The sequence below is a fragment of the Chelonoidis abingdonii genome, chromosome 6 (assembly GCF_003597395.2).
Source record: "Chelonoidis abingdonii isolate Lonesome George chromosome 6, CheloAbing_2.0, whole genome shotgun sequence".
Taxonomy (NCBI): Eukaryota; Metazoa; Chordata; order Testudines; family Testudinidae; genus Chelonoidis; species Chelonoidis abingdonii.
Window position 1 is genome coordinate 131,955,072 of NC_133774.1, and position 14,971 is coordinate 131,970,042.

The following is a 14,971-nucleotide window of genomic DNA, read 5'->3' on the forward strand; positions in this document are numbered from 1 at the left end:
ACTTCTCCAATAATTTGGTGTATTATGTACTTCAAGACCTCATAGAAGAGAAATGGAAACAGTTGCTCTGACAGATCTTCTGCTCCTAGAAGTGTGGCTATGGTGGATTGTTGAGGGGCATTTTTCTTTGGGAGGGGTGAGGATGGTTACTGCTCTTCTTGTTTACTTTGCTCCAAAGTTTCTAATTTTTTTTCTTAACTGCAGGTCATTTCATGGGCAACAACACAGTGATTGATGTTTTGGGAAGAGAAGGGTATGAGGTAGAGCACACTCCTGCTGGACAACCCATCAACAAGTAATATATTCATGTTTTTATCATATTTGAATAGCCATTGAGATAGATAAGCTGCAGACAACCATAGAGAGACTGTGGAAATAGACAGACATCATTACATGTAGACTGCTCTTCTTTGCTATTTCCCAGTACAATTCCTTTGCTCTGTTTATCTTCTGGGAGCTAATTTGGAAATGTGGTCTGCGTGACACTTGCCAGGTTGCTTTTTCCCATCACTTGGACATGTTTTTCCCATCACTTCTAAAGCCTTGAGTTAGCAGGTAATTATGAATGACAAGTTAGATCTGTTTGGGTGGGCAAGCTGGCTTGTCATAGTGCCGCACAAAAAGGGAAGGACTGCTGGTTTTTCTGTTTTATAGCCCCTTTTCCCCAGCCCAACCCCAGCTTGGCACATCTTCCCCACATCCTGTGCTCCTGGGACCCTTCTCCCATTCCTTCCCTCTCTTGTGTGTTTAACCAGTCCCTCCCCTTTGTCTCTTTCCCCTTGTACACAAGTACAGTGTCATATCACTTATCCTGAAAAGTCTTCCCTTGGTCTCACTTGTCACCCCATCCCTTGTACTCTCTCTAAACCCCTGAGTCTTCTCTGCCTGACTCCTTGTGCAACGTTCTCCTTGACTTTTCCTATCTGACTTCCAGCCTCCCCACTCTGGAGCTGGCCTCACCAGCATCCTCCATGACCCTCTTTGTATTAAGCTGTATTCTTGTTCCCAAGCTGTCTGCTGCCACCAATACCATTGATCACTCTCTCTTCCTCCATTTTATCCTTCTTTTTAGACGAGGACGCTTTTCTCTTCTGCTTCTCCTTGCTAAGCACTCTTTCCTCATCCTGCCTTCACTCCTACCTGTGGATAGCCTTCAAGGTTTTCTCCTCAGCTCACCTTGGTCTCCCTCTGTGCTCTCGCTCAGGTGTTCTGCCACGGTTTCAACTACCAGAGAACTGTTCCATCTCCCCCTCAGTCTAGCCTTGCATCTCCCTCTATCTCAGCCATCTCCTTCTGGACTTCCTGCCAATATTTCAGACTCCAAATCTCTGATCTCCCTGCTCTGCCTCCTTTCTCTGTCACAGCCGATCATTTCATTATTCTCCCTGCTTGGCTTGCCATCTTGGTCCCATCTTCTATTGGTCTCTCCCCTGCTCCACATATAGGTGCTCGCTAAATCCCGTGTTCTGGCCTAGTATCTAAAATAAGCCCATTACCTTGTATTCTCACTTCTAAAACCTTTGTTTGCATTTTGGTCTTCTTTCACCTTGACTACTGTAATATTTCCCCTCATATCTCCTTTCTCCATATACCTCTTCCTTGATTGTCATAGTTCCTTCTCTGAGCACCACAGTCACCATACCTCCTTCCCAAACACCTCTGCTAAAGGGGCTCGCTGGGGCTGGGACCATCTTTTTCTTGTGGTCCAATGTAGGAACTTCTAGGCACTAAGACAAATTATATTAATGAAGTCACTTCCTTTCCTTCTGACCACGTCACCTTCGTCCTTGAATCCTTTCACTGGTGTCGACTATTATTACAAGGGATATACGCTCCTTGTCGGGCTACATTTTAACCTTGCCTTCTCACATGGTGCTAAGCATGCTTTGTCATGCTTGACACTTGCCCTTAAACCAGCCTCAGCGTGGGTTTCAGCCACATGCCTTGCCATAGCCCTCTTGTGAGCAGTATTCTGTTCTCTAGAGGTTCTTCTACTGCACTTATCACTGTAGTATCTGAACACCCTGTGAGTCCTCTATGCTCATCCATAATAGCCAATCAGCATCTAATACTTGAATCGCTTCTTTTTTCAAAGAAAAAGTGCATGGTTTAAAAACGTTTCCTAGAAGGATGAAAAGCCTGGGGAAATGAGGTTTCTGTTTGAGGAAAGCCTTTCGGCCAATCATTCTTTACAAGTGCCGTGGCAACTTCTTACGCTCCTGGAGAAGAGAGCTTGTGCCGTCCTAAATCCCACTTCACGTGGCTTCGAGATGGGAATAAAAACAAAGGCTAAAGAAAAGTCACAGAGTAAAATCTTGACCCCACTGAAATCAATGGCAAAACTCCCCTTGCCTGGAACGGGGCCAGAGTTTTGCCCATAGTATTTTATACATTAAAGGAGGCAAGGGCGGGTGTCAAAGAAACAGGCCCCTAACTCCCACTGACAGTCAGGGAAAGTTCAGTGCCTAATTAACTGCCATTTGTGCCTTCGAAAACCTCCCCCTGAAATAATTTTATGATGTGCAATTTGAGAGCTGAGAATGAAGCCCTTGGTGGAGCTGTGGCTGAAACCTGCTGAACAAGGAAAGTGATCAGGGAGTCAGAGATTAATCCTGTATTCAGAGAAAAAAATGAAGATAAATGGCTCTGTTAAAATGTTCGGAATAGTCATCTAGGACTATTTCAAAGCAAGGCTAAGATGGGAAATGAGTTTAGAATGGAATGAAAAACAAAGGAAGGAAAGTCCCTCTTGGGATGATTTTGAGGCTCATTACAGGATAGCTCAGAGGCCTGGTAATGGGATACAGAGGTTTTCACCTCTCGGTCACTGGCTTGAACCTGCTTAGACTCATATTTTAAGGTCAGAAGTGACCATCAGTCTGACCTCCAGCACATTGCAGGCCACAGAACCCCACCCACCACTCCTGTAATAGATCTCAGGCATAGTTACTGAAGTCCTCCAATCATGATTTAAAAACGTCAAGTTTCAGAGAATCAACTATTTACACTAGTTAAAACCTGCAAATGACCCGTGGCATATGCTGGAAAGGAAGGTGAAAACCCCCCAGGGTCTCTGCCAATCTGAGCTGGGGGAAAATTCCTTCCCGACCCCAAATAGACATTAGACTCTGAGCAAGTGGGCAAGTCCCACCAGGCAGACACCTGGGAAAGAATTCTCTGTAGTTACTCAGAGCCCTCCCCATCTAGTGTCCCATCTCCGGCCATTGGAGAGATTTGCTGCGAGCAGTCGCCAATCAGCTACCTGCCATTGGAGGTAGTCCCATCACACTATCCTCTCCATAAACTTATCAAGCTCAGGCTTGAAGCCAGTGGGATGTGGTGGGGTTTTTTTGCCTTTTGTTTGTTTTTTTGTTTGTTTTTTTTGCCCCCTCTGCTCCCCTTTGGGAGGCTGTTCCCAAACTTCACTCCTCTGATAGTTAGAAACCTTCATCTAATTTCAAGGCTAAACTTGTTGATGGCCAGTTTATATCCATTTGTTTTGTGTCCACAATGGTGATTAACTTAAATAACTTCTCTTCCTCCCTGGTATTTCTCTCTCTGATGTATTTATAGAGAGCACTCATATCTCCCCTCAGCCTTCTTTTGGTTAGGTTAAACAAGCCAAGCTCTTTGAGTCTCCTATCATAAGACAGGTTTTCCATTCCTCGGATCATCCTAGCAGCCTTTCACTGCACTTGTTCCAATTGGAATTCATCTCTCTTTAAACGTGGAAGACCAGAACTTCACACACTATTCCAGATGAGGTCTCACCAGTGCCTTGTATACTGGTACTAAGACTTCCCCGTCTCTACTGGAAATACCTTGACTAATGCATCCTAAGATTGCATTAGCCATTTTCATGGCCACATCGTACTGGCGGCTCAGTCATCCTACGATCAACCAATACAGTCAGGTCTTTCCTCTGCTCTGTTACTTCCAACTGATATATCCCCAGCTTATAGCAAAAATTCTTGTTGTTAATCCCTAAATGCATGATCTTGCACTGTGCACTATTAAATTTCATCCCATTTCTATTGCTCCAGTTTACAGGGTCATCCATATCTTCTTGTATGATACAGACGCTCCCCCACCCCGGGTTACGCAAACCCAATTTACAGAAATCTGCATTTACGGAAAAAGTTCCATAAGCTAGAAATAGGAGGGTTTTTTTGTTTGTTTAGGGTTTTTTTTTTTGTGTAATGGTATACGTTTCCAACTTACGCAAAATTCGAGTTACACAAGGCGTTCCGTAACGGAACACTTGCGTAAATCAGGGAGCGTCTGTATTCTAGTCCTCCTCCATATTGGCAATACCTCCCAACTTTGTGTCATCTGCAGATTTTATAAGCACACTCCCACTTTTTGTACCAAGGGCATTAATGAAAGTATTAAATAAGATTGGTCCCAAGACCGATCCCTGAGGAACTCCCACAATAATCTCCTTCCAGCCTGACAGTTCACCTTTCAGCATGACCTGTTGTAGTCTCCCCCGTCAACCAGTTCCTTATCCACCTTTCAGTTCTCTATTAATCCCCATCTTCTCCAATTTAATAATTTCCCATGTGGACCTGTATCAAATGCCTTACTAAAGTCCAGGTAGATTAGAGCTACTGTGTTTCCTTTGCCTAAAAAAATCAGGTATCTTCTCAAAGAAGGAAATCAGGTTGGGCTGGCACAATCTACCTTTTGTAAAACCATGTTGTATTTTATCGCAAGTACCATTAACCTCTACGTCCTTAACTACTTTCTCTTTCAAAATTTGTTCCGAATCCTTGCATACAATTGAGGTCAGACTAACAGGCCTGTAGGTCGGTAAATGGTCAGAAGTCCTTCCCAGATGATGGCAATCTGTGACATATGATCTCAGCCCAGCCCCAGTGGACATGTAAGCACATTCCCATGCCGCTATCCTAGGAGGCTGTCTCACTGTAAAACACCTGCATAGATATGGGAAGTTTAGCTTTAGTTCCTACCCTCCAGGACAGGGGAGTCTTATGGGGAAGTATCTTGGCATCTCAGTCTGGCACTGTTCATTGGCCCTGAAGTTACTTGAAACGTTATTGTAAAATGGGAAGATGAACATAAGAGACGAGAGGAAGAACAGCAAGTGGCTGAAGCAAACACTTCAGAGTGAAACAGAAAGGAAGCCAATCTGCAGCATAGGGAACAGAGCAGAGTGAAGGGCTGTCAGGTGAGGGGGAGGATAAATCAGCCTGCCCTCCAGAGGTGTGATACTATGTAGTGGCAGCCTCCTCAGCTTCCCTCTTAGGGCAACCTGAGGGCCCCTTTGAGCCACCGTTGTTGTGCAAAGGGAACATACAGGGCCATAGCCATGACTTGCACGCTCACACTCTGTGTGTGTGCACATGCTTTTCTGTGAACGGAGGACCAGACAGGAGACCGAGTGAATTGAGCTCCCAGCTCTGGGAGGAACCAGCAGAGCCAGCTGCGGCAAGGGCTTCTGTTCCTTTGAGAGGGCAGGAGCTGGAGCATGGAGGGGGAGGCAAGGCTTCTGTCCTAGCAAAGGGCAAGGAGGAGAGAGACACTGCTCCAGCCCCACAGCAGAGAGCACCGAGGACAGTTATATATAGTGCCTTGAATTTAATTAAGCTCCTGGTGTCTCTGTTTTGAGCTTTTAAATGTTATTCCTGATTTTAGGCTGAATATGTATTTCATAAAATATTCATCATACAATCACAGCCGTGATGAGTGCGACTCCCGCTCCCCTCTGCAGCTGCTGTGTTCAAGGAGAGTTCTGCCTGGGCGACCTGGCCCCAGGGGAGGGCGATGCGGCATGTCTCCAGGCCTCTGACTATCCCTGTGTCACTCGGGGTCTGGGATCTGCTGCCATTCAAAGGCCTGAGATCTGCACCTGTAATAACCGTGTCACTCTAAAAATACAAGGCTGATGTGTGTGAACAGTGAATAAAACAGGTGCCCTGTGCTATTTGAATAGGCACCTCCCAGCCTCACCAAAGGATTGGATTCCTAACTCTCACTGTGATGTGTTTGTGGCAGTGCCCGTGAAACGCTAGGTGCTTTCTAAACCCTCACAAAGGGGCGGTCCTTGCTCACAGTTTCAGGACAGATGGGATGGCAGAGGTTAGGGGAAGGACAACAACAAATAGGTCCACTTAGGTTGCTGTAGGCAGCACAGTAGCAGTGGGTCTTTAAGAGGGAGTTAAGTGTGGAGGAGCTCAGCAAGTTTGTAGCATGCCCAGGGCCCAGCGGTGATACTGTAAGAAACTGAGAAAAGGACAGGAAAGACTGGAGTGGAGGGAAGCAGGGCACTGTAGTGCTTGGACAGGAAAGAATAACTCAGAATCTGTTTGCATTCCAAACCCAGCCCTGTATTAAGTGTCTCTATCTGAGATCTTTCTTCAGAGTGCCTTCTCCTTCACGGTCCCAAATGTTCTCATTTCTTGGCACTGCCTCTGTCCTCTCAGTCATCCTGGCTCAGTGTTCAGTTCTCCGTTTTCTTCAGGAAATGATTGCAAAATCACTCCTAATTTCGTTCTCCCCTTCCAATGGGGACTCACATTCCATTCCACAGCCTCTCGCCTTTGATCTGTTTGATTGAAACTTGCTTTAAATTCCATCACAGAGTTCAGGTTCAGTGACCAGACCAGTCTGGAAACTCCAAACTCTCACTGAAATCAGCCCATCTTCTCTCTGGGAGCCTGACTCTGCCGTTGCAGCAAGAGAAGGGAAATGCTCATTGTACTCCCAGGGAATGGCCAGCTGGTGAAAGCAACATATTTTTGCTCACTCTCTTCCTTTTATATTTAAGAACAAAAGAACGACCATCCTGGGTCAGACCAATGGTCCTTCTAGCCCAGTATCCTGTCTTCTGACAGTGGCCAGTGGCAGATGTTTCAGAGGGAGTGAACAGAACAGGGCAATTCCCTTCTCCTCTAGTCACAGTTTCTAGCAGTCAGAGCTTTAGGAACACCCAAAGCATGGGGTTGCATTCCTGACTGTCCTAGATAATAGCCATTGATGGACTGATCCTCCATGAACTTATCCAGTTACAGTTTTGGCCTTCACAGCATCCCTTGGCAATGAGCTCCACAGGTTGACTGTGCGTTGTGTGACAAAGTACCTTCTTATGTTTGCTTTAAACCTGCTGCCTGTTAATTTCATTGGGTGACCTCTGATCCATGTGTTATGTGAAGGGGTAAATAACACTTCCTTATTCACTTTCTCCACACCAGTCATGGTTTTATTAATCTCTATCATATCATCCTTCAGTTTTCTCTTTTCCAAGAGGAACAGTGCCAGTCTTTTTAATCTCGTCTCCTGTTCTAGACTCCAAATGATTTTTTTGTTGCCATTCTTTCCACCTTTTCCAATTCCAATATAGCTTTTTTGAGATGAGGCAACCAAAACTGCATGCAGTGTTCAAGGTGTGGGCATACTATAGATTTATATAGTGGCATTATGTTATCTGTACTATTATCTATCACTTTCCTAATGGTTCCCAATATTCTGTTCACTTTTTTGACTGCTGCCGCACATTGAGCAGGTGTTTTCAGAGGACTATCCACAATGACTCCAAGATCTCTTCCTTGAGTGGTAACAACTAGTGTAAAACTCCATCATTTTATATGTATACTTGGGATTGTGTTTTCCAATGTGCTTTACTGTGCGTTTATAAATATTGAATTTCATCTGCCATTTCCTTGCCCAGTCACCCAGTTTTGTAACTCTTCGCAATCTGCTTTGGACTTAAACTATCTTGAATAATTTCAGCCAAAGACAGTCTCCAGCCTGTCTGCTGCTTCTCCTCGTGCTATACGTTAACCTCCAGATCACTCAGGTATTGAGGCTGTGCTCCAGCTTTGAATGGAATGCTGTTAAAAAGATAGATCGTCCAGGTGCTTAAGAGGAATTTGCATGGGCTCCACTTAAGGGAAAATACCCTTTCTTACAGACACCAAGGATTGGGTTGTAGCTTTAAAGCTACTTCCCTGCATCAGGCATGGTGCAGAGCTGGCACCAAGCAGATAGTGTGTGCTTGAAGATGAGACAGATTGCTTCCCTGGTTGCACCAGCTCCTACTCCGCTGCCATCATGGGTGATGGGTGGAGCCCCCCTTTGAGGAGGATAGCTCCCTCTGGCCTCACCTGTTCTGCCCGAGGTCACCCCTGCCATGACCTGAGCCCCTTGCGGCTGGAGGACCCCCACCAGAGGACCCCTGGGCCATCTGAAGCTGCCCCACTGACGCCGCACCTTCCCTCTTGAGACCCCAAGCTGCCCTGTGAGAAAAACTTCTCTTCTTGAAGAACCTGAGTCCAGGGGGGTTACTTATGAACCCGAGAAGCTGAGTAGTACATACTGCCTCCTCAGTCCCTGGAACCTTCATGGGGCATAATAATAAGCAAAAACTTCCCGTGCAAACCGCACAACCAGTGTCCAGTGGCAGCAGTACACCAGGGGAGGCTTAGCCTGCCCTGGCCGATTGTACCCACCACCCATGGCAGCCAGGTTCAGAGGAAGAACAGCAGGCCCATAACTGCTTTTTGGAGGAAGGAGTGGTCCCTGTGCTCCCCAGAGCCAGCCTTGTGGGGGAAAGAACCTTCCTTGTCCCAGCACATGGCCTTTCTGCAAGTGTCTCCTCTCTGCAGCATGCTTCAGCTTTGCTATCCTAGGGGCCTTCAAAGTGATGTCTCCAGCCTCTAGGGCTGGCCTAGATCCCCTCGAATCAATGGGATCTGCTGCCACCAAGCGACAGGCTGACCAGACACACATCTCCCATTAAAACTCTCCATCCCATAGGGGCCCCTTATTGTAGTGCCTGAACATCTCACAGGCTTCCATGTATTTCTCATCAGCACACACCTGTGAGGTAGGGCAGGGCAGTTATGTCTTTTAACAGATGGGGAGCAGAGCAACGAGAGACTAAGTGACTTGCCAAGGTCACCGGGGAAGTCTGTGGGAAAGCAGGGAACTGCATGCTGGTCTTCTAGCTCCCAAGCCCGTGCCCTAACCACTGGACCATCTTTCCTAGCTGCCAGTGAGTACTTCAGAACTGGTGTTTAGATTCCCCAGTGGAAACGGCAGCATGGCTGTGAGTGTGAATTAACCCTGTAACTACTATACTATTGGAAGCTGTATCAAACTCTTCGTTAAAAGGCCAGTTATAGACCATCTCAAATGCATTCTCTGCTTCTGTTTGTCCCATCCCTGAGGGCCTGCATGGCTCCAGGGATTACTAATGATATATAGAGCCTTTCGTCGCTAGATCACTCGTTTACAAGATACAGATTTGTAATGGTGAGGGTAATTCAGCTTACCCCAAGGAATGTGGTAAATTGTGCATCCTTTGGAGACTTGAAACCTAGGCTGGGTCTACACTACGGACCTATATTGGTATAACCACATAGCTCGGGGTGTGAAAAATCTCTGACCAATGCAGTTATACCAACCTAACCCAATGCGTAGACAGCGCTTGATGGGAGACAGCGCTCCCTCCTCTCAAGGAGGTGGATTAACTATGCCAAGGGTAGAAACTCTCCTATCGGTGTAGGAGCATTTTCCCATAAGCACTACAGCAGTGCAGCTGTGTTGCTGCAGTGTTTGAAGTGCTGACGTGCCCCCAGACTGGCTGCCTTTCTAACAGATCATTCCACCTCAAGCTGGGCCAGATGCAGGAATAACAGGGTGACATTCTCTGAGCTGTGCTATGGAGGAGGTCAGACAGATGAGCATCATGGTCCCTTCTGGCCTTAGAATCTATTATTTTTTGGCCTGATTCTGAGAAACGTTGACTATCTGCCAGTCGGACTTTAGCAGGCACTCAGGGCCTCTCAGCAGCGGCGTTTTGGCAATGTCATCAGCCAAGCGCATTATGTTATCCTTGAATGATCTTTTTCTCCTAAGCTCAGCCTGTGCATTGCTCCGTGTCGGAGACACTCGTTCCTTAGCCCCTCTGAACTGAAGAGACTCTGCTTGACCCGAGGTGTGACTTGGGGGGGAAACAGAGGATGGGTAGATGGTAAGATTTGAACCAGCAGAACTTCCAGAGGAAATACTTGTTGATGTAGGGGATCAGGAGGCTGCATGGCATCTCGGTTGCCATGGGGCTGGATCAAGACCCCCACTCAAGGGCGTTCCAAACATTCTGGTTTTCTTCCCTCCCCCCAGCGGGAAGAATCAAAAAACCTGGTCAACCTTCTCATCATCCTCACCTGCGTACACCCCCTATGTGATCACCCAGGAGCTGCACCGCCCTCCGCATCCTCAGAAAGAGGAAGAGGAGCTTCTGCCCCACCTGCTGCTGCCAGAGAGTGTCCACCTGCTGGAGAAAGTGGACAGGAAATACAAGAAGAAGAAGAAGAAGCAACAGAAGAAGCAAAGGCTGCGCCAGTTTAACGACCTCTGGGTTCGCATTGAAGAAAGGTACCGACTAGTGGGGGAGGGAGGCGCTCCGCTACATTAAGATGGGCTGTTTATCGCAGCTCATTAACATACCACAAACCCTGTGTTTTTAAACTCTCTTCACTTCCTCTGGGGCAAATCCAAAGAGCAGAATTTGGCCTCTTATCTCCTGCAATTCTTATTTATGCATTTAGATTTAAATAATAATAGAAAGGCTCCTGTTCATGTCTCTAGTGCCCTAACACACCATTAACAATGCAACTGGTTCTGTCTGCATAATTGGCTTAGTATCACAAATAAGGTGGGGTGAGGGTGGGGAAGAGGTAACTAAGGTGGTTTTACCCACCAAGAGAGCTGACTCTCCTAGGACAGATAGAACCACAAGAACCGTAGCCACCTTTTGAACTGTGTGTTGTTCCTCAAGCACCTTCCATCTGCCACTGACCCACTGCTAAATGTGCATCTGTAGTTTTACTTATTTCCTTCTCATCTGATAAAATGCAGCTCTGATTCTCCATCACCTTGTGCCAACATATACCCCAGGGAAATGTGCTCATTCGGACGGGGAGCGTTCTACTCCCACTGCGTGCAGTTTAAATGACCTTGGAAGGGGCAGGGCAATGGAGAATCGGCCCCTACAAATTTTGAACAAGTTTATCAATTCAATTCAGTGGGACTCTCTGAATCGTTATTTTTCATCAGCCTCAAGGTAGAGAGCACTTCAGAGCACCTGCACTGCTTTGATACATTACATCAACATATCATTGCTTTTCCATCCCTCTGAGTGATATATTACGGGGACAGGTTGGGGGAAAGCTGCAATGGCTGTTCTTGTCTGAGTTTAAATACAGAGATGATCATTCTACTGTTTATTAAATGTGGTTGCATAGGTTGCTATAATTTTTGTTTACTGCAGGTAGTAAAGTAGATGTTAGTTATAGTTGGTGGTGGTTTTTAGTGCTATAGCTGGTATTAGCTTGACCTTTGGCAGACAGTCCTAAAGGATAACCCAGAGCCTTTACCAGTTTGGGCCCTGATTCTTCATACATCCACACACGTTTAATGTTATGCATGCGACATTCCTGTAGAAGTCAATGGGACTGCTTGTGCTAAAGCCTACTCCTGAGTGTTTGCAGGATCAGCTGAGGTAAGATGGGGGGAAGTGTCAGTTGAGCATAACCGGGGGTAAGGGCTGTTTCTCCAATTTCCACTTCAGGAATGCTCTAGTCAGATATCCAGGGATAAAGTTCTGTTGGTGGCTACTGTCAGCAACCCCCTCCTGACTCCAGGTATATGTGCCTTTAGGGCCTTGACACTGGCGGAGACAGGGCTGCCCAGAGGATTCAGGGGGCCTGAGGTTTTCGGCAGCAGGGGGCACCTGCTTCGGCGGTAATTCGGTGGCAGGGGGTCCTTCTGCTCTGGGACCCGCTGCCGAAGTGCCCCGAAGACCCACGGCAGGTACCCCCCACGGCTGAATTGCAGCCAAAGACCCGGAGCGGAAGACGCTCCGGGGGCCCTGGACCCACAAGAGTTTTTTCTGGGACCCTCGGAGTGAGTGAAGGACCCCGCTCCAGGGGCCCCAAAAAACACTCATGGGGCCCCCTGCAGAGCCTGGGGCAAATTGCCCCACTTGCTCCCCACTCTGGGCAGCCCTGGGCAGAGACCAGATCTCTCTTCTTTTTGCACCTTTGCAGTTTTATTTCCACCCATGAAATGCATCACTTGAACCAGAAACAAAGTCTGATTTTTTAGTAATGACCCTAGCAGCAGAGGGAGTAAATGGCTAGAGGATGAGCCTCCCAAACAGCTTCTGTACTGGGGGAAAACAAGCTGAGTGATATTTTTCTTCTTGGTTGTCTGCCTTCCAGCTAGGGAGAACTGTAGAACGCCACTATATATGCACCAGACTGTCACTAAACTGCCCATCACTGCGCTTCAGGTTAGATTCTTTCCATTGCAGGGGTCTCTGCACTGTTTGAATGTGTGGCAAATTAATACTAACTTTACGCCCTAGATGTCCTACACTATCTCTGGGTGATGGACACTTCCTGAAAAGAGCCAGCAAGCACATGCAAACCCCTCTGCATGCTTCTCTTGTGCTAAGTACCCCACCTAGTGGTGCTGTTTCACATGACACTGATGAAATTCAGTCATTCGCAGGAGCCCTTCAGACATAAATACTCAGTCCATCTCAGAAGTCACAGCCCTTACTCCTATAGATCCATCTCTGTCCGTCGGTAAATCTGTTGTGCTTGGGTCTGGGCCATTCATAACTTAACGCCTGTGAGCACGTAAACATGAATGGCCTAACTCAAGTGATTTCAGGCAGTCTTGTAGTGGGCTTGGCCTGAATTGCTCTGGTCTGTGCTCCTCTACGTATCTGCTCTCTGCTTTGTTGCACTGCCAGCTGGCTTCTGTCCAGTTACTGAAGGAGCCACCTGCGGGGGCTTTTGGATATGGAGTGGTAAGTGTTTTCAAAAAGCAGACTAATTACCTTCAAATTCCCCAAGCATTTTTGCGTAATGCACTCGGCCAATGTAAAGCAAGAATAGTGCACAGCAGCTGGAGCTCGCTGGTGCAAGTGAAATGAATATGCTTGTACCGTTGGGCAGATGTGCTTGCTGGAATTTTGTTGGAATTTATTTTACTTTCCACCTAACAATGCTGGGCCAGGGGATTTGAGCTGTTTCCGCCTATAGCCTCAGGGCCAAATCTGGCTCCAGCCTGTTATCCAGAGAGCAGTGCCCGCACCTCACACTCTTCTTTGGGACAGGCTTTTCACGTGGACCTTTGCTTCTCAGTCTCTAGACTGAGAAGCATTTCTAATAGATGCCTGGATTTTCCTCACTCCCACTGTCCCATGTATGGCCTATGTGCTTTCCCCACCTGCCAGTGGTGCTCTTTCACATGGAGCATCATTTATATGGAGGCTGAAGAGAGGCTTGGTTCATGCTAACGTGCATGTGCAAACCGGAGAGAACCTGGACGGAGTTCAGGCTCAGCTGTTGACAGCAGATGCATCAACCCTATAAATTGGTGCCACGTGTGTGGCGAGAATGCTGGTCAGCAAAGCCTTCTCTGTGGCAAGGCGAGATTTATCTGCTATGGTTGCTGATCAGCCGAAAGGCTGGCTGCAGGGGCTCAGGAATGTTGCTAATACCTCTCTGCTCCCCCGGGATCGACTGTCCCTTCTGTGAGTGAAAAGGAGTCTAATCAGGTAGATCCCAGCTCAGGGACAGGAGTAACAGCTGTCAGTGGGGCTAGAGAGGTTCAGCATGGGGAGAGTGAAGGGCTCCCTTTCCTTGTGGATCCATGGGGCAGGGAGGCCAAACTCGGCCTCATTCAGGAACCCAGAAGATCTGCAGGCAACTCCACAAGTTGCCCGTGGACCCTCCTGTGGGCATTTTTGTGACAATTTGACTCCTGGTCTGTGGTGATCATGGACCCTTGTGACTAACTGCTGACCAAGATTCTTCTCTCTTTGCCTTGCAGTATCACTGACCCACCTCCCCGGATTCGCATCATTAATGGCTACATTACAGTAGAACCTCAGCCACGGGGACATGGGCGATCCAGTCACCTTCACACAGAAACCAGCCGGGCCCACATGCCTGTTCACTCTCTGCTCATCTTGCTATTGACATGGGCGTTGCAGACATTAACAATGCTGCAGTGAGACTTGGGGTGAAACTGCAGGATCTTTGGCTAAAAAACTTGTGGGGGGAAACATACAAGACCAGAATCTTCAGGTGGGATGCCTGTTCTTTGGAATACCTTTAGACTCCTCCTTTTCCTGAATCTGAACCACTAACACTATTAACTGGCTTGACATGACCAATACAGGAGAAGATATTTTTAATGAAAGCCATTATTTATTCTTCTCTTGCAGAAGAATTATTGCAAGGTATCCCATAATGCTCTTGGGAGATATACAGTGTCGCTGTAACATAGCTGTTGTTTAGCTGTATGAACTCGACTAAATATATTTTTTTGCCTTCACTGCCTCATGTGGTGCAATAAGTTAAATGCTACCAACTCATTGGTGACTTTGGCTAGAAGAGAACGTTTTGGTCACATCAGCACAGCTGAGAAGAGGCTGGTATCTGATGTCTGTGTTGGTATCTGCCACTTGGATTTCTCCCCATTTTGGGCCCCAAATGATACATTTCATTTAGGGGAAAATGTTCAAAAGGACCGAAGTGGGTTGGGAGTTTAAAGTCCCTTTGAAAGTTGCTTTTGACAATGTTACTCTTAATCAAGACTGGCCTTCTCTGAGCGGAGAAGCACTGCATGTAAAACGTGCGCTGAGGGAATCCGGGCCCTTAATGCTTAGCAACATTTCTGAGGGGAGAGAAGCGAAGCCAAAATCACATTGAGTCAAACGCCTCCATTGACTGGGCTTTTCTGTAGTGCAGCCCTGTTTTTCCTCCCATTCATCTCATTTTTACTCAGGCCTGGTCTACACCTATCTAAAATTCACCCCCCGAGGGGCAGAGTTAAGTCGACCTAAGCCCTGGTGTAGACACTGCTAAATGACCCCTTTCCGTCACGCTAGAAAATGTCTGGGTCACAGGGCTACGGGGGCATAGCT

At 47.2% G+C, this 14,971-nt stretch overlaps 1 protein-coding gene across 1 annotated transcript in view; it reads left to right on the top strand.

Annotated features, from left to right (window-relative positions):
• The window catches only part of LOC116824774 (metalloprotease TIKI1-like), a 103,293-nt gene extending 88,988 nt beyond the window's left edge, over window positions 1–14,305 (top strand). The window contains exons 5-7 of the mRNA XM_032780316.1: window positions 205–295; window positions 10,147–10,401; window positions 13,873–14,305. Of these exons, the coding sequence (XP_032636207.1) occupies window positions 205–295; window positions 10,147–10,401; window positions 13,873–14,056 (530 nt within the window). The 3' untranslated portion in view covers window positions 14,057–14,305. The remainder of the gene's footprint in view (window positions 1–204; window positions 296–10,146; window positions 10,402–13,872) is intronic.
• Window positions 14,306–14,971: the final 666 nt, after the last annotated feature.